Below are 26,798 nucleotides of genomic sequence, written 5' to 3'. Positions count from 1 at the left end.
ACAACAAAAGTATATGCTCTACGATGTTCATAGCAGCATTGTTTGTGATAGCCAGAACCTGGAAACAACCTAGATGCCCTTCAATGGAAGAATGGATGAAGAAAGTATGGAATATATACATATTAGACTACTACTCAGCAGTAAAAAACGAGGGCTTCTTGAATTTTGCATGCAAATGGATGGAAATAGAAAACACTATCCTGAGTGAGGTAAACCAGACCCAAAAAGAGGAACATGGGATGTACTCACTCATATTTGGTTTCTAGCTATAAACAAAGGACATTGAGCCTATATTTAGTGATCCTAGAGAAGCTAAATAAGGAGACCCCAAAGAAAAACATATAGGCATCCTCCTGAATATTAACCTTCATCAGGCGATGAAAGGCGACAGAGACCCACATTGGAGCACCGGACAGAAATTTCAAGGTCCAAATCAGGAGCAGAAGGAGAGAGAGCACGAGCAAGGAACTCAGGACTGCGAGGGGTGCACCCACACACTGAGACAATGGGGATGTTCTATCGGGAACTCACCAAGGCCAGCTGGCCTGGGTCTGGAAAAGCCTGGGATAAAACCGGACTTGCTGAACATAGTGGACAATGAGGACTACTGAGAACTCAAGAACAATGGCAATGGGTTCTTGATCCTACTGCACGTACTGGCTTTGTGGGAGCCTAGGCAGTTTAGATGCTCACCTTACTAGACCTGGATGGAGGTGGGTGGTCCTTGGACTTCCCACAGGGCAGGGAACCCTGATTGCTCTGTGGGCTGACGAGGGAGGGGGACTTGATTGGGGGAGGGGGAGGGAAATGGGAGGCGGTGGCGGGGAAGAGACAGAAATCTTTAATAAATAAATAAATTTAAAAAAAAGATGTTGACTCAGTTCCTGAACAATTACCCACATACATATGTTTTGACTCAGTCCCTGGGAAACGGGGTCAAAATGACCTCTTACCTCATCTGATCTGGCAACCACTCTTCAGCCAATTATTGGTAACAGCCCTTTTGAATAAGCCAATCATAACAGTCAAAGAACAACCCCCAGACACCCCCCTGCTTTTCTGGCTTTTTCCTTTAAAAGTAGCCTATACCAACTATTCGGGGTCTCTCCGCTTCCCGAATGCTGAGGGACCCTGTCATGACAGAATTAATAAAATCCTCATGCTTTTACATCAGCTGTGGTGTGAGACATGGTCTCTTGGGCCGACTCCTCCTCGGTGATTGGACTCTAGGGTCCAACAGTTTACACCAGTCACAGGAATGGTGCTCCCCCTCTGGCCCGAATGAAATCAGTCACTCTACTTCACCTAGCCTTTTGTTATTCCAAACCTTAAGCATAGACAGAAACAGACATGGCTGGGATAGTACCTTCCAAAGTCAGTGTTTTGCTTTGACATTAAGTAGCGGTGGTTGTTAGAGCCCACACCAGACTCTGCCCAGGTTATACCTGCCTGCAGCAGTCTCTCCTCCCTCATAGCGGATTCCTTTTAAAGGCCCCAGGCTAACAGACTCCAAGCTAACAGGAGCCTGTACCATGGATCCACCTTAACTAAATGGGCTCATCCTCTGCCTGTCCCCTTCCTCAGTCAGGGCCACACACATCCTTTCCTCACAAGACCCATCATCGTCCAGCAGCCCCTGCTTCTGAGGGCTCAGAGACCTGATTACCAGGGTACTATGGACTGTTCATCAGTCACATGACATAGGCCCTTTCCCTCCTGAGACCTGTGAGAAAGGACTCAGACTCGGCCAAATGGGGTTGGACACTCCTCAGAGCGCCACCATGCTGCTGTGTGTCTATGTGGTGGTTTAAGTTGCTGGGCTGGCGTGAGAGCGGTCTGTTAAGTTGCTGGGCTGACAGTCCTTTGCTTAGGTCACCAGGAAAGGGACCACAACCTTTCAATTACGTGAGAAACAAGACCCTCACTTTGTAATTACAAATTCAAGAGATGAGGGAAAGTTAAAGTTTTATTTTACAATTCTGTAGACATGGATGTCGGCCTACTACAAATACTGGCCTACCAGTTTGGCACAAAACAGTGTTTTTGTTTTTGGTTTTTTTTTTTTTTTGGTGTTTATGTTTCAAGAAATAGTAATTTTTTTTTTTTTTTGAAGGTCCTAATTGCAAAAGACAGCCTGCCCTCTTCCCATAGGCTGGTATTCCAGAGAGCTACATGACCTTTGCTCTCACCTAGCAAAGCACCCTCGCTAACCTCCCCATCCTATTGGCTTAGAACATACAGCCTTATCTATCCTATGTCCTGGGTCTTGGAATTCTCTCCTTTTCCTAGCGTCATTGGCTCAGTCACGTGACAGAGAGCCTGTCACTTTTCAACCCTAAGATAAACTGGAGTGCATAGACAAGCAGGCACCAGCTGTCAGCTCAGGGAAGACAGGGGTGTGGCTGGGGAACCCACGTTGGTGGCAGGGGTTGGGCTAGCGCCTCCGGCTTATCTGTTTAATTGTGCGCTAACCCACCTCATACTGAAAATGAAACATTATTATTTACTTAATAATAAAATTTATTTTAATATTTAATAATGAGTTAATATTTAAATCTACTATTTAATAATAGAAAACTATTTAATATTTAATAACAGCTTATTTTTGTCTCAAGGTCCCAGGGAGTCAAAATTCACAGTGATGTAGAAGGCGTGGCAGCACACAATATTATTTCTTGCAAAATAAAGGATCAAAGGGCCCCGGCCTCCATCAGCATAGGTTAAAGGGGGGAAAAAAAAGACTACAACGAGTGCTTACAATAAAGGTCTATCATTAACATTAACACTTTAAAAAGAATTCAGCCGTGATTAACCAAACAGCCCTGGAAAAGGGGGCTCACTTAGTTACTTTAGCCTAAGGGTGGCTCGGGAAGAGCAGCGGCAGCAAAGGCGGCCTAGGGACAGCCGTGGGCCAGTGACCACAGGCACAGCCGCGCGTGCGAGCAGGGAGAGCCGAGCGAGGGAGGCGGTGGCGCAGCCGGGCGGCCGGAAGGCCCGCGCAGAGCATCCGGGTGAGAGGCGGGAGGTCGGAGCGGCTTCCCGGGGCGCCGCCTCACCTCGTGGCGGGAGCTCGCGGCGGTGCACGGAGCCCGCCTCCCCGCGCGGACTCTCGCTGCTATGGTGCCGCTCGCGGGCGCCTGCGGAGGCGCCGCGGGTCCGCCCGCACGGGGGCGCCGGAGCGCGGCCATCGGGCCTTCCCTCCGCCCGCCGGAAGCGCTCTCCTGACCCTGCGCGCCGCGGGAAGATGGCGCTGGAAGCTGGCGACATGGAAGAGGGGCAGCTTTCCGACTCGGACTCCGACATGACGGTCGTCCCCAGCGACAGGCCGACGCAGATGGCGGTGAGCGAGAGGGAGCACGGGAGACCGGGCTGGGCGCCGGGGGCCGCGAGGCCGGGATGGAGGGGCGCGGGCGGCCCCGGGATGCGGCGGCTCGGAGGCCGCGGGGCCCCGCCGGAGACTCGACCCCGCGGGGCCGCCGGCCTCGCGGCCTCCCGGCACGGGCGAACATCTCCTCGCTTGCGGCTCCTGCCTCTGCAGAGTCCCCGCTCCTGCACAGCCGCTCCCGGAGACAGGATTTGCCCAAAGGGAGAACGTGGGGACGGAGAGCTGTAACTGCGTTTGATGCTCATGTTTTTGTCCCTGGCGGATAGCGAGCTCCGCGCGTACCCGGGGCCTCGTCTTCAGTGTTCCCCCCGAGTTTGGTCAGCTCCCACGTGCAGCATGGAGGCACCAGGCTTTTTTCTGCTGTCCGGGGATGCAGACGGCATCTCGCTGTGTCGCCCACGGCTGGACTGGCACGTGAGCTGTCGTCCTGCCTCTTAGGCTCCAGAAGTGCTGGGAGATCCCTCTAGAACGCTTCCTAATCTTCTGAGACTCCTAGTACTCCCGCAGAGGGCTACCCGCCAGGCTACCCGCACTCCATCCTCGGCACCGCCACTAGCTGCAAAATATTTAACTGCTCCGTTTTGGTGTTCAGGTGGGACTGGCGTGATGGACACTGTAAGGCCTGGCCAGTGTTGGCAGTGGATGTTACTGGCGGACTAGTGTCACTGGCTTAAGACATCTCACTCGGTTTAAATACCTAAGAGGAACTCAATAAATGCGTGGTTTTGTGTTTAGTATAAAAAGCAAAGATTGAGGGCAAAATTACAGTTAGAAGAAATACACTCAGGGCTCTATTGCATGCCAGAGTGACTGATTAATAATAGCGAATATTTCAGAATAGCCATGGGGTGGGGGTGTAGCTCAATTGGTAGAGTGTTTGCCTAGCATGCTGGAGGCCCTGAGTTCAAGCCCCCTCTACTTAAAAGCCAAGTGTAACCTCCCCCCATAAAAGGATTTTATTCACCATAAAGTCTTTTTTTTTCACCGTAAAGAAATGACAAACGTTTAAAGTGATAAGTAGGCTAACAACCCTGATTTGGACATTACAAACTACATACACAAATTGAAGCATCATATTATACCACATAAATTTTTGTGGTTATTATGTGGCAGTCAGATTTTTTTTAAGTATTAAATTTTTGTGGTTATTGTGTGGCGGTCAGATTTTTTAAGTATTATCTTTACATGTAGATGTCTTAGGAAATTAATACTAGGATCTTATTTTTAAATTATTAAAATTTGTTTACGTTAAAAAGTTGGTTAACATAATGCTGTGAAAACTGAATTTTGAGGGGTTTTGTTGTTGTTGGATTTGAGTCAGGGTGTCATTTTGTAGCCCAAAGTGTCCTCAAAACCAGGATCTTTCTGCCTCAGCCTCCTGATCTCTGATTAAAAGGTGTGACTGCTACACCTGATGAAACCTGCAGTTAAAAGTAGTATGTCTGGCCGGGCGGTGGTGGCGCACGCCTTTAATCCCAGCACTTGGGAGGCAGAGGCAGGCAGATCTGTGTGAGTTCAAGACCAGCCTGGTCTACAAGAGCTAGTTCCAGGACAGGCTCCAAAACCACAGAGAAACCCTGTCTCGAAAAAACAAAAACAAAAAAAAAAGTAATATGTCTGGGATTCTTCCCCATAAGAGCTTTCCTTCAAATGTTTTGGTGTTTTTTTGTTTGTTGTTTTGTGTGTGTGTGTGTGTGTGTGTGTGTGTGTGTGTGTGAGAGAGAGAGAGGGGGGGGGGTGGGTTTCACTATATAGACCTGGCTGGCCTTGAACTTACAGAGATTTGCCTGCCTCTGCCTCCAAAGAATGCTGGAATTGAAGTTGTGGGTCGCCAGGCTCTACTATCCCATCGAATCTTAAAGGAGTAGCTGCAGAACCATATAAGGGAAGTTGGTATATCCAATGAGAAAATACATTTTGGGGGAGAAAGATAACTGTCTTAACTGACAGTAACAATTATTGTGTATGTCATTCTTACAAATGTGGTCTTTAAAGGTGAAAAGTAAAGGCTTTGGTACATTTTTTAGGTCTTTCAGAACTGAGTTAGCCGGGCGATGGTGGCGCACGCCTTTAATCCCAGCACTCGGGAGGCAGAGGCAGGTGGATCTCTGTGAGTTCGAGGCCAGTCTGGTCTACAGAGCTAGTCCCAGGACAGGCTCCAAAGCCACGGAGAAACCCTGTCTCGAAAAACCAAAAAAAAAAACAAAACAAACAAACAGACAGAACTGAGTTAATTTAATAGGGATTAGATTTGTTTCAGCTGTCTTTGGAGTGTGATTGTTTTGGACGCTCCGGCTGAATCTACACTACACTTTTTCTCCCTCCTCTTTTCTCCTTATTGAGGTCTTGCTGTGCAACTCAGACAGGCCTGAACCCACTGTGTAACCTAAGTTGTCCTTAAACTTGTGATCCTCCTGCTTAGCCTCTGGAATGCTGGGGTGGCAGGCGTGCGCAGTACCTACATTGTTGTGGAAGCTAGCCCATGGTAGGTGGATGAATGTTTTGTGGAACTGACTGTAATTTCTCTCTCTTGCAGAAAGTACTAGGTGGGGGCAGTGTTGCCTGTGCACCAGTTACACACTACCGGACTGTTAAAAACGTGGACTCGAGTGAGGAGAGCGTGGATTCAGATGAAGAGTGCTCTCCTTGGAAACGTAAGAGACAGAAGTGTCATAATCCTCCTCCCGAACCAGAGCCTTTTCCACTTGGCCAGAGCAGTCAGAAAGCAGTCAATGGCGGAAAGAAGGTGAACAACATTTGGGGTGCCGTGCTTCAGGAACAAAACCAAGATGCAGTGGCCATTGAACTTGGCATCTTGGGAATGGAAGGCACCCTTGACAAAAGCAGGCAGTCTGAGACCTATAATTATTTGCTTGCTAAGAAACTAAGACGGGAATCTCAAGAGTATACGAAGGAATTAGACAAAGATCTAGATGAATATATGCATGGTGACAAAAAAACAGGGTCAAAGGAGGAAGAGAATGGGCAAGGCCACCTCAAACGGAAACGGCCTGTCAAAGACAGACTGGGTAACAGACTAGAAATGAACTACAAAGGCCGCTATGAGATCACAGAAGATGACTCTCAGGAGAAAGTGGCTGATGAGATTGCTTTCAGGTAAGCACTTGACTACATATCCGCTATTTACAGGAAGAAAATAGATGTTAAATACATTCTTTGTGAGGTTGTTTTTATTTGCTTGATTTTAGGGTCTCTATAGTCCCTGCTGTCTGGAACTTGCTATGTAGACCTGGCTGGCCTCAAACTCACAGAGATCCATCTGCCTCTCAGAGCTGGAGTTAAAGGTGTCTGTCACACCTGGCTGAGGGTTTGGTTTGGTTTGGTTTGGTTTTTCTTAAAGGAATCAACCCAGGGCATATTTGACTATGAATGCATTTGTGTCTTTTTTTAAATGTACATTGGTTTGAAGGTGTCAGATCCCCTGGAATTGAAATTACAGACATTTGTGAGCTACCGTGTGGTTACTGGGAATTGAATCCGGGTCCTCTGGAAGAGCAATCAGTGCTCTTAACTGCCAACCCATCTCTTCAACCCCTACATTTGTGTCTTTTTTTTTTTTTAATATTTATTTACTTATTATGTATACAATATTCTTTCTGCCTGTATGCCTGAAGGCCAGAAGAGGGCACCAGATCTCATTTCAGATGGTTGTGAGCCACCATGTGGTTGCTGGGAATTGAACTCAGGACCTTTGGAAGAGCAGGCAACGCTCTTAACCACTGAGCCATCTCTCCAGCCCCATTTGTGTCTTTTTAAAGATAACTTTGAACTGGAAACTTGGTACAGTGCTTGACTAGCATGCATGAGACCCCGAGTTCAATCCTTAGTACCCCATAAACTGGGCATAGTGTTACTTGCCTGTAATCCCAGCACTAAGGAGATGGGAGATCAAAAGTTTAAGATAATGAGTTCTCAGCTACGTGATGCCAGCCTGGGCTAGATGAAATACTGTCTCAAAAGGGGGAAAAATCGGGGGTGGGGGTGGGGGGCTGGCAAGATGGCTCCGCTGCTCCCCAAACCTGGTGTCAGTTTAATTCCTGATCCCATGTGGTAGGAGTAGAGAACTGCCTCCTGCAACTCTCCTGACCTCCACATTCGTCCACGCAAATAAATGGATGTAATTTTTTACCATTATTTCTAAGATGAAAAGTAAAATATATGTTAATATGATAATCACTCTTCAGATGTTGATTTTTTTTTTAGTGGAGACAAATCTGGTTTTACAACCATTGCTTTTATTATTATATTTTACAACCATTGCATTTAAAACCTTTCTCTCATCACCCAGTAAAATTCTTTGTGTCCGTGTCCATATACCCATTTACTGTAAATACCCTTCTCTCCTTCCCAGACAGGCATACTTTCTGTCCTTGTAAATTTGCCATACACATGCAGCCACAGCGGTATTCATTTTTGTAGGTTTTTTTTTTTTTCCAAAGCAGGATTTCTCTGCCTCTGTAGTTCTGTAGACCAGGCTGGCCTTGAACTCAAAGATCCACCTGCCTCTGTCTCCCGAGTGCTGGGATGAAAGGCGTGCACCACTTGCTATGCCTAGCTATTTATTAATTAATAAATGAGGAGTGTTGCTTTTTGTGTATTTTCGGGTTTGTTTTGGGAAAGGTCTCCCATAACCCAGGCCAGCCTCAAACTTACTATGTAACAAGGTGGGTCTTGAAATCTGATTCTCCTGTCTCTACTCCCAAAGGCTGGGATTGTAGATATTCGCGACCATACTCTGACCCTGTGTTTTTATTGCATGTGTATAGATTGGTGTATCTCCAGACTGAATGGGTAGTCTGCGTTTATTTATTATGAATAATGCTGTTAATGAACACCTTTGCTTGTAAATCCTTTATGTTCATTTCTTTTGGGTAAATAGAATTGTTTGGCAGATACTAAATTGTTAATTCATGCATTTTTCACAGGTTCAGATTCTAATTAACTTACTAGCTCTAAGTCACTAGTCACATATTTGAAAATAAGTATTGCTGTCAGGAAACAACTGTTTCAGGCAATGTCTGTGCTGGTTAGTTTTGTTTTGGGTTTTTGTTTGTTTTTCTTTTTAATTGTCAAGGTGGTTGCGGCCTGGAGCGGTGGCTCATTAGTTAGTAGCACTGGCTGTTCTTCCCGAGGATCCAGGTTCAATTCCCAGCATCCACATGGCAGCTCACAGCCATCTGTAACTCCAGTCCCAGGCAATTGAAGACCCTCTTTTGACCTTTGCGGGCATTGTGTGCATATGGTGCATGCACATGTATACATACAGGCAAAACACTCAGACAAAAAATAAAACAGTCAAAATGAGGCTGGGTTTCAAGTCCAGTTGCAGGGGACCTAGCATCCTCTTCTGGCCTCCTGGGCATCAAACATGAGACATACACGCAGGTAATAGATACACCTACACCTTCAAAAAATTTTAAATAGAAGTTTGGAATTTGTATTCTGAAGAAATGTAGAATTTATAAATCAAAGTCTCCTTCAGCAACGAGGAAACTGAGGCCCAGGAGTTACCTGGCTTGCACAAGGTTGTTGACTTTGTGAGGGTCAGACCTGAAGCTGAATCTTGGTTACCTGTTCCTCCTAGTCTGATGTCTTTTCCACAGTATTGCATAGCTTCCTGTGAGGAGAAACCAAGGTACTGGGTCTGACTGGAAACTGAAACGTCTTCCGCACTGTTTCTTGTCTATGGGGACCATGGTCTCTATTTGACCCAATTAGTAGAGTTCCTCCAGCTCCCTGTATTTGTTTCATTTACTGCTTTTTTGAAATGGGGTCTGTTGTATGTTTTACTCTTTTGGCTTTTTTAGGGGGCCTGCTATCCAGCTCAAAATCACACATGGAGGCTTATTCTTAATTATGAATGCCCACCCTTAGCTTGGCTTTTTTCTTGCCAGCTTTTCTTAGTTTAAATTATCCCATCTACCTTTCCTCCCTGGACTTTTATATTTTTCTAATTCTTTCCTTGTTACTCAGTGGGTGTCTGGTGTCCTTCTCGTTCTCTTGTTTGCCTTTTTCTCGCCTCTCCTTTTTTACTCTCTGCCTGCCAGCCCCGCCTATCCTTGCTTCTGCCACCCTGTTGGCCGTTCAACTCTTCATTAGCCCATCAGGTGTTTTAGAGAGGCAGCGAATCACAGCTTCACAGTTAATCAAATGCGGTATAAACAAAAGTCACACACCTGAAAATTTTATTCCCCAACAAGGGTCTGTCTGTCTGTCTTTCTTTCTTTCTTTCTTTATTTATTTATTTTTATTTTTTTCTCCCCAGACAAGGTTTCTCTGTGTAGCTTTGGGGTCTGTCCTGGAACTCTATCTGTAGACCGGACTGGTGTCGAACTCACAGAAATCCCCTGTCTCTGCTTTCTGGGTGCTGGGATTAAAGGCGTGTGTCATCGTGCCTGGCACTCCCTGTATTATTCATCTCTGAAGAGTAGGATGAAAATAATGTCTAACATTTGGAAGAACTGACGTGTGCAGATAAGGCCAGCCATTAGGATTAAGCTGTAAGAAACCATCGGAGGTTAATTTTGAAGCAGAATAACTGAAAGCATGCTATGTGTTTGTTAGTTGTCTTGGCAGAAGTGCACGAGTTTATCACCTTTACATTTAGAGCTGAATTCATGCACCTCACTCAGCGCGCTTTTGAAACTGCCATAATCCAAACGGCAAGAAGAGCCTTAGTTAAGAACAGATATGGGGCTTGAGGTTAGCAGCTCCAGTGACTCCACGGCTCATGGGTGGAGAGTAGAAAAGCGGGTGTTAGCAGGAAGATTTGAATTCCAGTTGTGAACTGCACTGGGGGTTAAAGTAGATTTCAACAGGTAGTAATTGCTTTGTGTTCTCAACAGGTTACAGGAACCGAAGAAAGACCTGATAGCCCGAGTAGTGAGGATACTTGGGACCAAAAAAGCCATTGAACTCTTGATGGAAACTGCTGAAGTTGAACAGAATGGTGGTCTTTTCATAATGGTAATGCTAATACTGTTTCTGGGCTTGGTTTTGGGAGTTTTTGTTTGTTTGTTTGGTTAGTTTTGGTTTGGGTTTTTTGAAACAGAGTTTCTCTGACTGACTGGCTGGGGGGAGCTTTCTCTGCAGACTAGGGTTGGCCTCAAACTCAAAGAGTTTTCTCCCCAGACAAGGTTTTTCTGTGTAGCTTTGGAGTCTGTCCTGGACCTCTATCTGTAGAGTGGGCTGGCGTCGAACTCACAGAAATCCCCTGCCTCTGCCTCCTGAGTACTGGGATTAAAGGCGTGTTCCACCACTGCCTGGCACCTGTTTCTGGGTTTATAGTATTATCTGTATTTTATTTATTTAAGCAAAATTAACTTGCCTCTCTGCCCGCCCCCCCCCCATGACCCGGTTTCACTATGTAGCTCCACTATCCTCAGACTCTACCACCCCAGCCTCATCAGTGCTGATTCTGTAGGCTGTCATTTACCCTCTTACAGGAATAATTTTAAGACAACTGTGTAGAAGGAACCGAAAGCCCAAGTTGGAAGGCTTTGTTTTTTGAGCACAACTTACTGTGGTTTAGCTAAATTATTCAATTTCTTGTGCTCAGTCTCCTCGGGTAGAAAATGAGGAAGAATCCTTTGCTATAAGGATTAGATGAGATGGTACACAACTTAGCTTAGTGCCTGGCATTATGGTTGCAAGGCCAGCCTAGTTTACAGAGTAAGACCCTGTCAAGAAAACACTTAAGTTATAATAATAATAAGCCAAATAGAACTGAGTATGATGGGATTTGTCTGCAACCTCAACATTCAGGAAGCCAAGGCTTAAGATTGCTTAGGGTTCCGGGCAGCCTAGGCAAGACCCTGCCTCAAAAATAAGCCAAATCACAAATAGATACATAGTAAAACTGCATGATTAAGAGTTCAAGGGTAGACTGGAGAGATGGCTCAGAGGTTAAGAGCACTGGCTACTTGCTCTTCCAGAGGTCCCAAGTTCAGTTCCCAGCGACACATGGTGGCTCACAACCATCTATAATGACATCTGGTGCCTTCTCCTGGCCTGAAGGCAGGCAGATCACTTTATACATAATAAATAAATGAACTTTAAAAAAAAAAAAAAAGCTCAGGTAAGAAAGAAAACTATCTGGAACAATCCACATGTGGGAGCGCAATGACAGGAAAGGCAGTTGAGAAAAATGGCTCACTGTTTGTACGCTGGCCAGACTACCGACAGTGTCTCTGTGAAAATGGTTTTACAGATTTCATTCAGCTTAACTGTGAAATAAGGATGAAAGTGTGGATGTCTTTCTTCTGCTCTTGGTTTGTAGTGTGTTACCCCGTAGGCACAGCACAGGTAGTAACCTGCTGTGGACTGACAAGTTAAGAGCTCGTGGTGTTCTTGAGAGGCCCTGTTTAGTTCCCAGCACCCCTGTTGGATGGCTCACAGCCTCCTTTAACTCCAGCCCCACAGGGATCCAAGGCACCAGCACTCACACTATCACACATAATGTTTAAAATTAACAAATTTGAAAAAGAATTGAGAACATTGCTGAAAAAATAGCCTATAATCTTAAATTATAGAAATTTGCAACAAAAGATAAAATTAATCATATAGGCTATTTAGATTTTCATTTACTTGAATTTCATGAAGATCAAAATTTATTAGTAATATTGTAATTTTTTTAAAAAGAAAACTCTGGGGCTGGAGAGATGGCTCAATGGTTAAGAGCATTGCCTGCTCTTCCAAAAGTCCTGAGTTCAATTCCCAGCAACCACATGGTGGCTCACAACCATCTGTAATGAGGTCTGGTGCCCTCTTCTGGCCTGCAGACATACACACAGACAGAATATTGTATACATAACAAATAAATAAATACATATTTAAAAAAAGAAAACTGTTCCAGTGAGTTAATGCTGGTCTACTGAATATTGAGATGTGAGTTCAAGTGCACGTTTGATATATCCTTTTTGAATAGAGTGCCTGCTTTGTATTGAGAGCTGTTGAGTCTGAAGACAGGAAAAACTCAGTTTATTGCAGTAATTATAAAGCCAGGCATGGTGGCACATGCCTATAATCCCAGCACTTAAGGCAGAGACAGAGGATCGCTGAGCTGAGCTACCTAGTAAGTTTCTGACTCACTACCCTACATGATGAGAACCTGTCTCATAAAAAGGGGGGGAGGTAGTAGTGGCACACGCCTGTAATCCCAGCACTCAGGAGACAGAGGCAGGCAGATCTCTGAGTTCAAGGCCAGCCTGGTCTACAAAGCAAGTTCCAGGGCAGGCACCAAAACTATAGAGAAACCTTGTCTCAAAAAAAACAAAACAAAACAAAATAAAGGCCTTTGAAATGGCTTAGTAGGTAAAGACGGTTTTTTTTGTTTTTGTTTTTTGGTTGAAATTATATTTATTGCTTTTTTTTTTTAAAAAAAGTTAAACTTTTTTTTTGAAGAAAGGTGTGCACACATGAGAAGTTCAGAGGACAATTTGCAGAAGTTTGCTAACTGTTCCACGCCATGACTCCACCATGGTGGGACCAGGGATGAACTCAGAACATCAAGCTTGGCGAAAACGTCTTTACCGCCGGGCGGTGGTGGCGCACGCCTTTAATCCCAAGTGTATTAGCACTGAGAGAAAAGAAATAGATCGAATGGAGGTATAAGGGAAGAGGGCAGAGAAGAGTAAATATGGTCAGGGTAGAGGTCTGAACTGGCTTAAAAGGCAGAACAGTAAGTACTAATACTGATTTATAATGCTTTGACCATTAGTCCAGTATTAATGAATCTGTGTGTGTGCGTGCATTTTGTTTGATTGGTGTTTGATTTGTTGTCACTTTGGTGGGTGATTAAACCCAGTTTTGTGCAAAACATGCCCTTTTCCACTGAGCTACACCTTAACCCCAACAGATTGTTTTAAATAGAGTGTCCTTAAGCAGTATTCAAGTTTGAACAAATTAATGTTGTACTGCATGTAGAGCTATGTTTTAATTTGCTAATTCAGTGTTGGTGGCAACTTTATAGAATATGTCATCATGAGTAGTGGGAAGTAACAGTAGATACATATATCTTAGTGTGTATATTTAAATCTAAAAATCTTTTTTTTTTTTTTTTTTTAGTTTTTTGAGACAGGGTTTCTCTGTAGCTTTGGAGCCTGTCCTGGCACTAGCTCTTATAGACCAGGCTGGCCTCGAACTCACAGAGATCCGCCTGCCTCTGCCTCCCAAGTGCTGGGATTAAAGGCATGCGCCACCACCACCCGGTTTAAATCTAAAAATCTTAAAAAGAGCCAGAATCAGATCTGGGTTTCAAATCTGGTCCTGGCTGTCTCCATAAGCATATGTCTATTGAGATATATCTTGGTCATTCATGAAGCCCGTGGCCTGGGAACTGGGCTTGTAGCTTGGTGACTTTCCTAGCATGGCAAAGGCCCTGATTTCTATCTCAGCACTGGTAAATAAGTAATCAGTCTTTGCGTATAAAATTGTTGCAAAATAAATTGGAAATGTTCTCGAAAAATTGCCTATGGAAATGTCCATATAATTTACTCTTTTTAATTCCTTTCCATAGAATGGTAGTCGAAGAAGAACACCCGGTGGGGTTTTTCTGAATCTCCTGAAGAACACTCCTAGCATCAGTGAAGAACAAATTAAGGTAATGACAATGACTGTGTCCTTGGCTTTATGATGCATCAAAAAGCCAGCCAGACTTGTGAAAATACACACTTGTAATCCCAACATGCAGAGGCAGAGGCAGGAGTGTAGGAGGAGGGCCCGTGCACATCCCAGGAAAGATTCCATTTTAAAAGATAGAGGGAAGTCAGGCAGGGTGGTGCTTGCCTTTAATCCCAGCACACAGGTACAGGTGGGGGTAGGTGGATCTCTGTGAGTTTGAGGCTGGACAGCTATATGAGAGCCTGTCTCAGAAAGAGGAGATAGAAAGATGCATAGTTCTTTTTGGACTTCTACTCAGTCTTTCTTCCTTCTTTCCCTCCCACATTCTTCCTTCCTTCCTTTTTTTTTGTTGTTTAGTTGTCCTGGAACTCACTTTGTAGACCAGGCTGGCCTCAAACTCACAGACATCCTCCTGCCTCTGCCTTCTGTGTTCTGGTTTAAAGGTGTGTGCCATCACCACCTGGCTAGTCTAGCGTTTTGAGGATTGGTTTTAAGAACATGCAGTTGGGCCAGTGAGAGGGTTCAGTGGGTAAAGGTGCTGGCCACTAAGGCATACAACCTGAGTTTAGTCCTAGGTCCCACATGGTGGGCCTGCAGAACTGACCCCTGCTAGTTGTCTTCTGACCACATGTGCACAAGCATGCACACACACAAATAAGTGTAATAAAATTTTCTGCAGGTGCAGTAAAAGTGAGTTTGAGAACTAGGGTGTAGCTCAGTAGTGTAGCATGTGCTTAGTTTGCCCAAAAACCCAAGTTCAATAAAGAAAAGAGAAAGACTCTTTTAAATGTCAAGTGTAAGGCTGGCTAGATGCCTCCAATGGTAAAAGCGTTTGCCATGCCAGACATATAATCTGTCATGATGCTGCAACTAGCCTTTTAATTGCCACAATGGTGACAGTCAGTCTATAGAGTTTGGAAGGCAAAACCAGATTTACTGAGTAGAGCTTTTTGTTTTGGCTTTTTTGTTGTTATTTTTGGTTTGGTTTAGTGTGTGTGTGTGTGTGTGTGTGTGTGTGTGTGTGTCTGTAAAAATTAGAAGGTAAGTTTGGTTTTTGCTTTTGAGACCGGTCTCACTGTGTAGCCCTGGCTTGCCTCTGCTTCCTGAGTGCTGGGGATTACAGGTGTGCACCACCATGCCCCACCTGCAGTTTCTTTTTAATAAGACTTGCAGTGTTTGGTGGGAAAGGAACTTCATAATCATTTATGCAAGATATTATTAGAGTTTTTTTTTAAGCTCAAGATGCTTAATAAATTAAAATGTGCTTCTATATAAAATAAAAGTGCATCTTAACCTCTTGAAACCAGGTTGTGATTTCAAGGATTACAGAATTACATACCTGTAATTCCAGCACTTGGGAGGCAGGGGCAGGAGGATGCTCACAATTTGAGGCCAGCCTGGTCTACAGAGTGAGTTCCAGCCTGGCCAGGGCAGTGTAGTGAGACGATCTCATAACAAGCATATATTTACTGGTACTAGTTTTGTGCCTCAGAAAGCATTTTTGACTGTCAGAATTTGGGGTGCCATAGCTGTATACTACAAGTAGTGAGTGAAGACTACATATCCAGCCTGGAGTTTCAGCAGTGCCAGTGATAGAAAGCATTGTGCTCTTCAGTGTTTGTTTTGTGTTTGTGTTTACCCTGCATGTGTGTATGCATCCCATGTGTGTACAGTGCTCTCAGCCCAGAGGGGAGTGTGTTGGGTCTCCCTGAAACTGGAGTTACAGGTAGTTGTAAGTCAACATGTTGGTACTGGGAACTGAACCCAGGTCTGGACAAGCAGTAAGTACTCTTAACTGCCATCTTTCCAGCTTCTACAATAGTATTCTTTTTTTTTTTTTTAATTTTTGTTTATTATGTAGACAGTGTTCTGCCTGCATGTATGCCTGCAGGCCAGAAGAGGTCACCAGATTGCATCACAGATGGTTGTGAGCCACCATGTGGTTGCTGGGAACTGAACTCAGGGCCTCTGGAAGAGCAGTCAGTGCTCTTAACCTCTGCGCCATCTCTCCATCCCTACAATAGTATTCTTAGATGAAATTGTTACATTTTGTAAATGGTATGTTCTTAAATAGGTCAGTTTAATTTCGTAGCACAGGTAGTCATATGTAGTTAAGATGTTTCAAAGTCAGTATGTCTTTAATCTTTTATTCAGGTTTTTGTGTTATCAGTTACAGTTTATTTAAATTCTAAACAAAATTTCCCCATGGTAGTTTCTCTTTTAGCAAACAGGTATGGGACGGTGTCCTCACAGTAGATTGGTTATGAGAAATGGATGACGATAAAAGGCCTGCCTCATAATATACGTATAACAAATAATATGGGATGGCTTTTGTTTTGTTATTTTTAGCCAAAGTTGTTTTTATTTCAGGACATTTTCTACATTGAAAATCAAAAGGAATATGAAAATAAAAAAGCTGCTAGAAAAAGAAGAACACAACTATTGGGGAAAAAAATGAAACAAGCTATTAAAAGTCTGAATTTTCAAGAGGATGATGACACATCACGAGAAACTTTTGCAAGTGACACTAACGAGGCCCTGGCCTCCCTTGATGAAGCCCAGGAAGGACCTGGCGAAACCAAACTGGATGCAGAGGAAGCCATCGAGGTGGACCATCCTCAGGATTTGGACATATTTTAGGCACGTTTTGGACGTTCTGAAGATAAACCTTTGTACAAACATAGTTTCCATTTCTGCTGAGGTTGCTGTGCTGTGCACCGAATCTAGAGAATGGAGAGCTGTTGCTGTTTCCTGTTTGAAGTGAATATGCGTGTGGGCAGTCGAGCGCCATTGAAGGCGGTGTTAAGGTGGCCATGCCTGTCGGGTGTGCAGCACAGGTCTGATTTCTCATCCTGCTGCCTGCACTGACTGTTAAGGCCCGGGTCTACCTGCGGTCGCTCTGTCCAGCTCACTGTTTCATGCCGTTAAGAAGCTTTTGTTTTCTGATTTATCTTGGTGGCGAACTATGCTTTGGTTTTAACACATTCCATTAAAATATGCTAAAATGTACATAAATTGTTCAGCTCTTGCATCCAATTGTTCCTGTAGGGTGGGCAGAATCTTGGTATGAACCAACATCTTGTCTTTCTGCTTCAGCCTAAGTAGTGCTAAGATTATGGATTTATGCCACCATGTTCTATTGTTTGGCAATTTTTAAAAAGCTATTTATTATTAGATGGGTAAGAGTTGGAGGTGTGGGGGAGCCATGCATGTTGTGGTCAAAGGGCAGTTTTGTGGAGTTAGGTGTCTCTTTCCCTTTAAGTGGGCTCTAGGTTGTAAGGCCTGCACTTCAAACATCTATCTGCTGAGCCATCTCACTAACCCCTTTCCGGCACTCAAGTGTGTGGAAGCTGCTTGCCATCTGTTGAAAGCAAATAAATAGCAGAAGCTTTTTTCTTTCTTTCTTTTTTTTTTTTTTTTTTTGAGATAGGATTTTAATAATATAATTTGGGCTGTTCTTAGAACTCATTGTGTAGACCAGGCTGGCCTCAAATTCGCTAAATAGCAAATGATGGCCTTGAATATCTCATCGTCCTGCCTCTTCCTCCCAAGTGCTGTGGTTAAGGCGTGCACCACCACTTGGTTTCTCCAGTGTGAAAGCCTGAACTTAAGGTTCAGTCATGCCGAGTTAGTACCACCAACTGATCTGCATCCTGAGGCTCTAGTCAGCAGACTTTTCTGTTTGTCAAATCCGCAATGTCTCCAGCTATTATCATGTTTTAATTGATGATAGTGTTTTTCACAAAGAGACTTAAATAGCTCCGAGCTGCATACTCCTAGCTACTAAGGGTTGCTGTGGCGTTAGCAGGACAATTGTTACATCAACGGCAGCAGTTTCATCAGAATTAGGCTGTGTGAGGTTCTAGGTAAGAATTCTGTCATTGCTGCCAGTGATGGCTTTGGAAAAAGATGCCTGTCCTGCTTTGCCGAAACTGGACAAGAGCAGTACAGCAGGGAATGCAGCGAAGCCTGCCAATAAGTGAGGACCTTGGGGTTCCGGGCTGCTGGTTTGCTCTTTGTAGTAGAGATGGTGTAGGGCCTCACACAAGCTAGGCAAGTGATCTACCATTGAGCTTCATCAGCCTCCTCATTACACCCCCAGGAAAGGGTCTTGTGTAGTCCAAGCTGGCTTTGACCTCCTTATATAAGGTGGCTGAGAATGGCCTTGGACTCAGTCTGCTTCTACCTCCAGAGTGCTCGAGGTGCTGGTGAGCACCACCTAGCAGTGTAGAGATGGGACCCAGTCCTTATGAGTGCTAGGTAAGCTCTCTACCACCTACTTTTCATCCCTTGTCCCTGGCAGCCCCTCAATATTGTTATTCTTCTGGGGTTTTTTTTGTTTGTTTTTTTGTTTTTTTTTTTAATTAAAACACCCATTACTTGGATGTGTGTGTGTGTGTGGTGTGTATGTCCTTGGAGGCTACAAGAGGATATCAGATTTGTGGGGAACTGGAACCATAGGCAGATGTGAGCAGCCCAGGTGGGAGCTGGGAACTGAACCCTTGTCTTCAGGATAGAACATTCAAGTGCTCTTAACTGCTGCAGCCTCTAAGTTTTTTTTTTTTGTTTTTTGTTGTTTTTTTTTTTTTTAAAAATAGGTTCTCTTATAATAAATACACTCTGACCAATTTCCTTTTCCTCCATTCCTTCTAACCCCCACCACCTTCCCTTCCTCCTGTTTCCTCATAAGAAAAGAGCAGGTCTCTAGAGAGGACAGCCCAACAGGACAAAACAAGATGAACAAGCCTGGACAAAGCAATCCAATAGGAAGAAGAGTCTCAAGAGCAGGCAAAAGAGTCAGAGATAGACCTGCTCCTACTGTTAAAGAGTCCCATAAAAAGTCCCAGCTAAGCCGGGCTGTGGTGGCACACGCCTTTAATCCCAGCACTCGGGAGGCAGAGTCAGGTAGATCTCTGAGTTTGAGGCCAGCCTGAGCTGGAGAGATGGCTCAGCAGTTAAGAACACTGGTTGCTTTTCCAAAGTTCCTGAAATCAGTTCCCAACAACCACATGGTGGCTCACAACCACCTGTAATGAGATCTTCTGGCCTGCAGGCAGAATACTGTCTACATAATAAAATCTTAAAAAGAATTCACTTTATTTAAAACAAGCAAACAAAAAACTCCAAGCTAACAGCCATAGCATATGCAGAGGACCAAGTGCAGACCCATGCTGGCCCCGTGCTTGCTGTTTCAGCTGAGCCCATGTGAGCCCTTAGTTGAGCCAATGGGCCATGTTTGCCTGGTGTCCTCCATCCTCCCCCTCTCCCCCCACTCATACAGTCTTTCCTCCCCCTTCTGGGGTAGTGTCTCCTTAAATTCCTTGTGAGGCCTCTGCCTCTGCTTCCCAAATAGCTGGGATTGCAGGCGTCCACTATCAACTCTCAAGTGAGTCCTGGGTTTTCTGTCCATTTATTAAGCAGTCTGGGACATGGAAGAGCATAGTAAATTTGAGTTTTGTCTTAGCTACTTTTTTATTGCTGTGAAGAGACACCATGGCCAAGGCAACTTATAGAAGGAGTTCATAAGAAGCTTATGGTTTCAGAGGGTTAGCCTATGACCGTCATGTCAGGGAGCATAGTGGCAGGCAGGCAGGCAGGCATACTGAAACAGCTCACATCTTATAAGCAAGCACAAGGCAGAGAGAGAGTGAGAGTGTGTGCGCGTGAGCTAACTGGGAATGGCAAGTTAACTCAACCCCCTTTCTCCTTTCCTAGCTTCAGGAGTGAGGAGATTCACTTGCCACGCTTCTCACTAAAGCAAGGCATGATCCCGACACGTTACGTTATGCCTTGGAAAGAAAGCATGAAATTCAGGAATGTGAATCTGAAGGTATTTTCTCACCAATATTCAGGTTAAAGTCTGCCTATGGCTGTTAGAGATAGATGCTTTCCACCAGGCCTGACCTGGGGCCCACAGGATGGAAGGAGAAATCTGGTTCCTCCAAGTTGTCCTCTGGCCTGCGCGCACACACATGTGCCCACTAAACAAACTAAATGTGATAATAAAAATAGAACCAATTTTGTATAATTTCTAAGGTATATATAGCAATGCAAAAAACTCATTTTTTGTATTTTCACATATACTTGTAAACAAAAATAACCCAAATGCAAACTTAAAGTGGACGCATGACACCATTTGAGGTCTCGTCCACTCCTGGGCAGTGCTGGAGGCTGAGCCGGCTTGGGTGGCAAGCCGGCATGAATAGTAAAGCTACAGCACAGGAGCTCCGTTTGAGACCGTGCTGGATATTCAGGCAGAGCGCCAGGGAAGCGGCTGGTCTAGGTTTGCAGGTAAGACTTGCCCCTCGGTGCTGCTAGCCAATTTGAAAATGTTTTCCAAATTCAAACTGGCCGTTATAGGGCTCTTCTTTTCCCTCCCCTTCCCTCTCTCCCTCCCCCGTCTCCCTCCTCTCTCTCTTCCTCTTGTTCTTTCCACTTCTCACCACCCCCTCTCAAACTGAGTTTCAACTCTGGAGCCCAGATTCTCCTAGAACTCACTATATAGCCCAAGCTGGCTTTGAACTCATGGTTATCCTCCTGCCTTAGTTTCTCCAGAGCTAGGATTACAGACATGGGCCAACATACCTCTCTAGTAAGTTACTTCTTTAAAGAGTTAGAATGTATTAAACTATAAATTATTTGAATTTTTTTTTTTTTCGAGACAGGGTTTCTCTGTGGTTTTGGAGCCTGTCCTGGAACTAGCTCTTGTAGACCAGGCTGGTCTCGAACTCACAGAGATCCGCCTGCCTCTGCCTCCCAAGTGCTGGGATTAAAGGCGTGTGCCACCACCGCCTGGCGAAATTTTCAATAGAATAGTTAATGTTGAATAAGAGTGTGTTTTGACAAGGCAGGAAAGTCTTAGAAATTATAAATAATTAAATGGAATAAAATAAATTATAAAACATGGCTCAACTATTGCCATATAAAATGCTCATATATAATGCTATAAAATAAAAAGTTGCATTTTCCTTGAGATATATGGGGGGTTTGTTGGATTTTTTGGTTTGGTTTTGGGTTTTGTTTGTTTGTTTTTGAGAGAGGGCTTCTCCCTAGCTGTCTCACCTACCTCTGCCTCCTGAGTACTGGAATTAAAGGTGTGCACCACCACTGTCCAGCTTGAAATATTTTTTATCTAATACTTAAAAAACAAAACCTAAAGAAATTAAAATAAGACTTTCTTAAATTTTGGGGTGTGTGTGTGTGTGTGTGTGTGTGTGTATGAGAGAGAGAGAGAGACAAAGAGACAAAGTCTTATTATATATTCCTGGTTATCTTGGAACTTGTATATAGACAAGGCTAGGCTCAAACTCAGATCCACCTGATCTCCCTCCCAAATGCTGGAATTAAAGGTGTGTACCACCATGACTGGCTTTTCTTCAGTCTTAATATTGGGATCTATTTTATATAATTTGATGGCGTAATGAATAGCATTGCAGAGACTGGAGAGAGTGTGGTTAAGAGCACTAGCTGCTCTTCCAGAGGGCCAGGGCTCTGCCAGCACCTACATGGCAGATCACAACTGTAATTCCAATTCTAGGGAATCTGACATTCTCACAGAGACATATATACAGGCAAAACACCAATACACATAAAAAAATAGAAAAAATTAATAGCATTGCATGGTGAGACACTGCTTTTAACTATTCTTTTCACCTATTAGAAATACAAGATAAAAACTTTATGAACTGAAATTGGAAATACTGAATGTATTAAAGAAAGCTTGCTTGCTTTTATAAAAGGTATGTTTTATTTTGTCTTTCTGTTGCTGTGAAGAGACACCATGACCACGGCAACTCTTATAAAGGAAAACATTTAATTGAGGTGGCTTACATTTTTAGAGGTTTAGTCCATTATTATGGCACGACGTGGGAGAGTAGAGGCAGACATGGTGCTGGAGAAGGGGCTGAGAGTCCTACATCTTGATCTCCAGGCAACAGGAAGTTAACTATATACCACTTTGAGCATAGCTTGAACAAAGGAGACCTCAGAGCCCACCCCCACAGTGACACACTTCCTCCAACAAGGTCACACCTACTCTAATAAGGCTACACCTCCTAATGGTGTCACCCCCTATGAGCTTATGAGGGCCAATTACCTTAAAACTACCACACATTTATGTATAAGTGTGTGTGTGTGGGGGCTCTGGTTGGTTCACCAGGTGGGTCCCAGGGACTGAACTCCAGTCATTAGACTTGACAGCAGGAGCCTTTACCACCTGAGCCATCTCATTAGCCCCTCCTCCTTGTGTTGTTTTTGTTGTTGTTGTTTTGTTTGGGTGTGAGGGTTGACCCATTAGGCTTCCCTGTGGTGCTGGGCACACTCTACCACTGAGCTGCCATCTTCAGCTGGATCTTTTTAGTGTTTTTAAGGATGCTTCACTTTTACAGTTGTAGGTTAATGTATTCCCAACAACTTTTACAATATTACCGGTGACTCTGTGTGTGTGTGTGTGTGTCTGTGTCTGTGTGTCTGTGCGTGGGTGTGGGTATGCAGAATTCTACCTTAAACAGTTACCATGAATGAAGTATAAAGAATAAAATGAAATAGCATGCTCACACTGAGTAACAGTTACTGTGCTGTAGCTTGCTCTTCCCTTTGCCTTAGATGCTGACATACTTGCATAAACGTAATTTAAAAATTAAAAAGAAAGGGCTGGAGGGATGGCTCAGCGGTTAAGAGCACTGACTGTTCTTCCAGAGATCCTGAGTTCAACTCCCAGCAACCACATGGTGGCTCACAACCATCTGTAATGAGATCTGGTGCCCTCTTCTGGCCTGTAAGCATGCATGTAGACAGAAAATTGTATAAGAAATAAATCTTTAAAAAATTTAAACAGAAAAAAAAAGCCAGAAAAAAGCCAGACATGGTGGCACACGCATTTAATCCCAGCACTTGGGAGGCAGAGGCAGGAGAATCTCTGTGAGTTCAAAGCCAGGCTGGTTTAGATATCAAGTTACAGGCCAGCCAACTACCTAGTGAGCCTATAAGAGCACTGGCTGATCCTCCAGAGGACCTGTGTTCAATTTTCAGCACCCACATTAGCAATACACTCTAATATAGTCACTGAGTGGGGGAGGAGAAAGAGAAAAAGTCTTTAAATCTAACATGAAGATTAGTCCCAGCCACTGCCAGCACTATTCAGCAGAGTGTTTTCTCTCTTAGCAAGCGGAAGCGTGTGGGATCTATGCTGGCCCCTTGGAAGATTCTCTGTTCTGGGGTTACAGTGAGCGGCTTTGCCATGGGGAAGACCGGAAAGTCGTCCTGAAGAAAGGCCCTCCGGAGATAAAGATTGCCGACATGCCTTTGCATTCGCCTCTCTCCAGATACCAGAGCACCGTGATCTCCCATGGCTTCAGGAGGCGACTGATCTGATGTGCCGACCTGGGGGAGGGTAGCCGTATGCTTGCCCAGCACACAAAAGGTTCAGGGTTCCAACCCCATTACTACTAAAAGTAATAAAATGATAAAGTAGTTCAGTCTCTTGCCCTTGCGCCGTTCTGGTGCTTAAGTTCATTGCATTTTGCCGAAAAGTTTAATTTAACGATTGTTAAGTCAAAAGCATAATATCGATATCTTTGAAGGTTTAGAGAGGGCTAATATAAGTTCTGAGGCTGTCTGAGGTGGGGTGGGAGAGGAAGGAAACTGCTTCGTGGTGGATTTCCCAGGTGGATAACGAGCAACGGATGAGCCCCATGCTATCGTCTTGTGCATGCAGTCCCAGCCACTGCCAGTCCAGCTAAGCTGCCTCGTCTGGCAAATACTGTTTGGCAGCAGACATCCTCTGGCTTTTACAATCTTTCCACCCCATCTTCTGCTTTGGTCTGAGTGTTAGGGAAAGGAGAAATCATGTGGATGTCCTATCTATGAGCTCCATAGTCTTATTCTCTGCATATCGACCAATTGTGGGTCTCTATGAAAAAGAAGCTTCTCTGATGAGGGTTGCAGTATGCACTAATCTATGGCTGTCAAGGTAAGAACGTGGGGGCAGTGGTTGGTTACTCCCGTAGCCTTCTTTCCACTGTTGCAACAGGAGGCATATCTACTTACGGCTTCTTAACCGGGTAAGACTGTTGCTTGCTTTTCTTCTTTGGTGGCATGCATAGACCCTCCTAGGACTCAGAATGCTAGCCAGCTGTGATGGAGCTTTCAGTCCCAGCCGTTTCTCCAAGTCCCGTGATTCACGTGATGTCTCCAGCACTAAGGTTTTGCCATCACATTCATCAAGGGGAACCGTGAACAAAGGCACCAGCTTGTAATGTTAGGGGAAGATGTCTATGGGACCTTGCTGAACAACAGCTTGCAAAGAGGTCACCCACACTTGGAACTGGGCTTGTTATTCGATATCCTATGGTGTCTGACAGAGACATTGTTCCCATTATAGAGTACCTCCATTAAAACTCCTTTTCTGTATGTACTTATCTATATTAGGAAGCTTCTACAGTAGGTTTCTGTCTTAGGGTTTCTGTTGCTGAGAAGAAACACTATGATCAAAAGCAAGTTGGAGAGGAAAGGGTTTATCTGGTTTACACTTCCACATCATAGTTCATCACCAGAGGAAGCCAGAAACTCAAACAGGGCAGGAAGCCAGAGACAGAAGCCAATGTAGAGGCCATGGAGGAGTGATGCTTACAAGCTTTCTCTTCCTGACTTGCTCATCCTGCTCTCTTACAGGACCCAGGACCATCTGCCCAGGGATGGAACCATCTTCAATGGACTGGTCCCTCTCCCATCAATCACACTTAAGAAAATGCCTTATAGCAAAATCTTATGGAGGCGTTTTCTCAGCTGAGGTTCTCTCCTTTCAGATAACTCTAGCTTGTGTCAAGCTAATATAAGACTAGCCCGCACAGGTTCCATGTAGCATTTAAAAAGATTTTTCGTGTTATCACTTCCCAAATTCCTCCTTCTATTCCCCCCACTCCATTTAACCCTTCCTCTTCCTCTCTTCTCTTTCCCCCTTCACATCACCTGAGTTTTACCCCCTTCCCTAGAAATACACTTTGGATTTCCTTACTCTTTTTCTCCCTCCTCTTTGACATGGTCTTTCTATGTAGCCCAGGTCGGACTGGAACTCATGATCAATATTCTTACTTTTGAAACATACTTACAATGGATTCTAGGAATCCATCTGCCAAAGCTCACATCCGACAGTGCCCCTACCCAGATCCCAAATAAATACACAGAGACTTATTCTTACTTATGAATCCCTGGCCTCAGCTTGGCTTATGTCTAGCCAGCTTTTCTTAAAATTATCCAGGTTACCTTTGGCTTCTGGACTTTCACCTTTTTATCTGTTTCCTTCTAACCCTGTGGCTGACTGTGTTGCTGGGTGTCTGGCCCCTGGCATCTTTGCCTCCTTCTCCTCTTCTCTCACTCCTTTCTCTCTTCTCATTCTTCTATTTATTCTCTCTGCCTTCCAGCCCCTCCTATCCATCTCTTGCCTAGCTATTGGCCATTCAGCTCTTTATTAGACCAATCAAGTGTTTTAGGCAGGAAAAGTAACACAGCTTCACCGAGTAAAACAAATGCAACATAAAAGACTGTAACACATCTTAAAAATAAATTCCACAACAGTCTTGTTACAAATGAAGGAAGAATGGCAGACAGCAAAAGGAAGTTGACACAAATAACCCTTCAGAACAAGCTTTATTAGGAGAAAGCCTTGTGGCCGTGGGACTCTGGGGACACGATCCAGCCTTATAATGAGAGAGGAATTAGAAGAGATACATAAGAGACAGCCATGTTCAGATTATGAAGCCACTTCCTGAAGGCGTAAGTCACAAACAATGCCACACCAGTTTGGAATTATGATTAATAGGGTGGTATTTATTTAAAGGGGAAAAAACTTACAGATCACTGTCCCAGGCAACAGCCCTCTATGCAACCAGGAAGGGAGTCTAGTCACCAGTGGAGCAGGAAGTGAAGAGAGAGAGGAGAGCGAAGTGGCCGCTTTTTTAAAGGGAGAGAGACCACGCCCCAATGGGCTGGTACCTCAGCAGCTATAGGCTGGAGGAGCGGGAGGACCTCCCGTAACAACTTCCTAGAGGGCCAAACTGGTGGATCTACCCCATCTTTCTTGCAGCCTCCAAACTGCAAGCTTCATGAAAGAGTTCTTTCTCTGTCTTCCTCGGCGCTGGAGATCAAACCCAGAGTCTCATCCGTGCTGGGCTTGTGCTCGACCACTGAGCTATGCCCCCAGCCTAAGCTTTTCTTTTCTTTTCCCAAGACATAGTCTCACTGTGTAGCCTAGGCTGGCCTCGAACTCACAGAGATCGGCCTGCTTCTGCCTCTCCTGTGCTAGGATGCATGCCACATCTGGTCCAAACTTTTTTTTTTTTTTGGAAATCTCTCTCTCTGAGACACACTGTAGAGTAACTAGGACAGTCTAATAACTTCTTTGCCCTCTGTGAAGTCTGACCCTGAGACAGCCACTCTCCAACACCAAGTTTTCTGTCTGTTACAGTTTGAATCTGACATGTCCTTGTGGAGGTTTGAAAGACATGCCCCCCAAAGGGGGCGGCACTATTAGGAGGTGTGGCCTTGTCGGGGCGGCGTTGAGGTCTCTGTCTCAAGCTTCCCTCAGGGTGACAGTCAGTCGACTTCCTGTTGCCTCTGAGTCAAGATATAGCGCTCTCAGCTGCAGCACCGTGTCTGCCTGCTCCGCATCATGACTTTAACAGACTGAACCTCTGAAACTCTAAGTGAGCCATCCTCAATTAAATGTTTTCTTAATGAGTTGCCATGGTCATGGGGTCTCTTTACAGCCACAGTA

At 44.6% G+C, this 26,798-nt stretch overlaps 2 protein-coding genes across 2 annotated transcripts; both read left to right on the top strand.

Moving 5' to 3' along the window:
• Positions 1-3,003: 3,003 nt before the first annotated feature.
• LOC121443624 (phosphorylated adapter RNA export protein) lies at positions 3,004-17,035 on the top strand. Its single transcript, XM_041645445.1, has 5 exons — positions 3,004-3,340; positions 5,922-6,502; positions 10,252-10,372; positions 13,923-14,006; positions 16,397-17,035. The coding sequence occupies exons 1-5, from the start codon at positions 3,245-3,247 to the stop codon at positions 16,664-16,666; spliced, it is 1,152 nt and encodes a 383-aa protein (XP_041501379.1). The 5' UTR covers positions 3,004-3,244; the 3' UTR covers positions 16,667-17,035.
• Positions 17,036-19,092: 2,057 nt separating this feature from the next.
• On the top strand, positions 19,093-23,445 carry LOC121443633 (testis-expressed protein 43-like). Its single transcript, XM_041645458.1, has 2 exons — positions 19,093-19,856; positions 23,189-23,445. Exons 1-2 carry the CDS (start codon positions 19,581-19,583, stop codon positions 23,396-23,398), a joined length of 486 nt encoding a protein of 161 aa, XP_041501392.1. The 5' UTR covers positions 19,093-19,580; the 3' UTR covers positions 23,399-23,445.
• The last annotated feature ends 3,353 nt before the right edge of the window (positions 23,446-26,798 follow it).

Source organism: Microtus oregoni, unplaced genomic scaffold (genome assembly GCF_018167655.1).
Source record: "Microtus oregoni isolate MIOR12 unplaced genomic scaffold, Mior012 000110F_ref0000174, whole genome shotgun sequence".
NCBI classification, from domain to species: Eukaryota; Metazoa; Chordata; class Mammalia; order Rodentia; family Cricetidae; genus Microtus; species Microtus oregoni.
Note: the sequence above shows the minus strand (reverse complement) of the source record. Positions and strands in the feature narration are given on the sequence as shown.

What these genes read in the sequence shown, in the direction of transcription:
- LOC121443633 (XM_041645458.1), top strand. Translation starts at nt 19,581, where the DNA reads ATGACCGTCATGTCAGGGAGCATAGTGGCAGGCAGGCAGGCAGGCATA. An exon ending in TCAGGAATGTGAATCTGAAG is followed by an intron (nt 19,857 to 23,188) that starts GTATTTTCTCAC and finishes TTTCTCTCTTAG; the next exon opens with CAAGCGGAAGCGTGTGGGAT.
- LOC121443624 (XM_041645445.1), top strand. Translation starts at nt 3,245, where the DNA reads ATGGCGCTGGAAGCTGGCGACATGGAAGAGGGGCAGCTTTCCGACTCG. An exon ending in ACAGGCCGACGCAGATGGCG is followed by an intron (nt 3,341 to 5,921) that starts GTGAGCGAGAGG and finishes TCTCTCTTGCAG; the next exon opens with AAAGTACTAGGTGGGGGCAG. An exon ending in ATGGTGGTCTTTTCATAATG is followed by an intron (nt 10,373 to 13,922) that starts GTAATGCTAATA and finishes TCCTTTCCATAG; the next exon opens with AATGGTAGTCGAAGAAGAAC.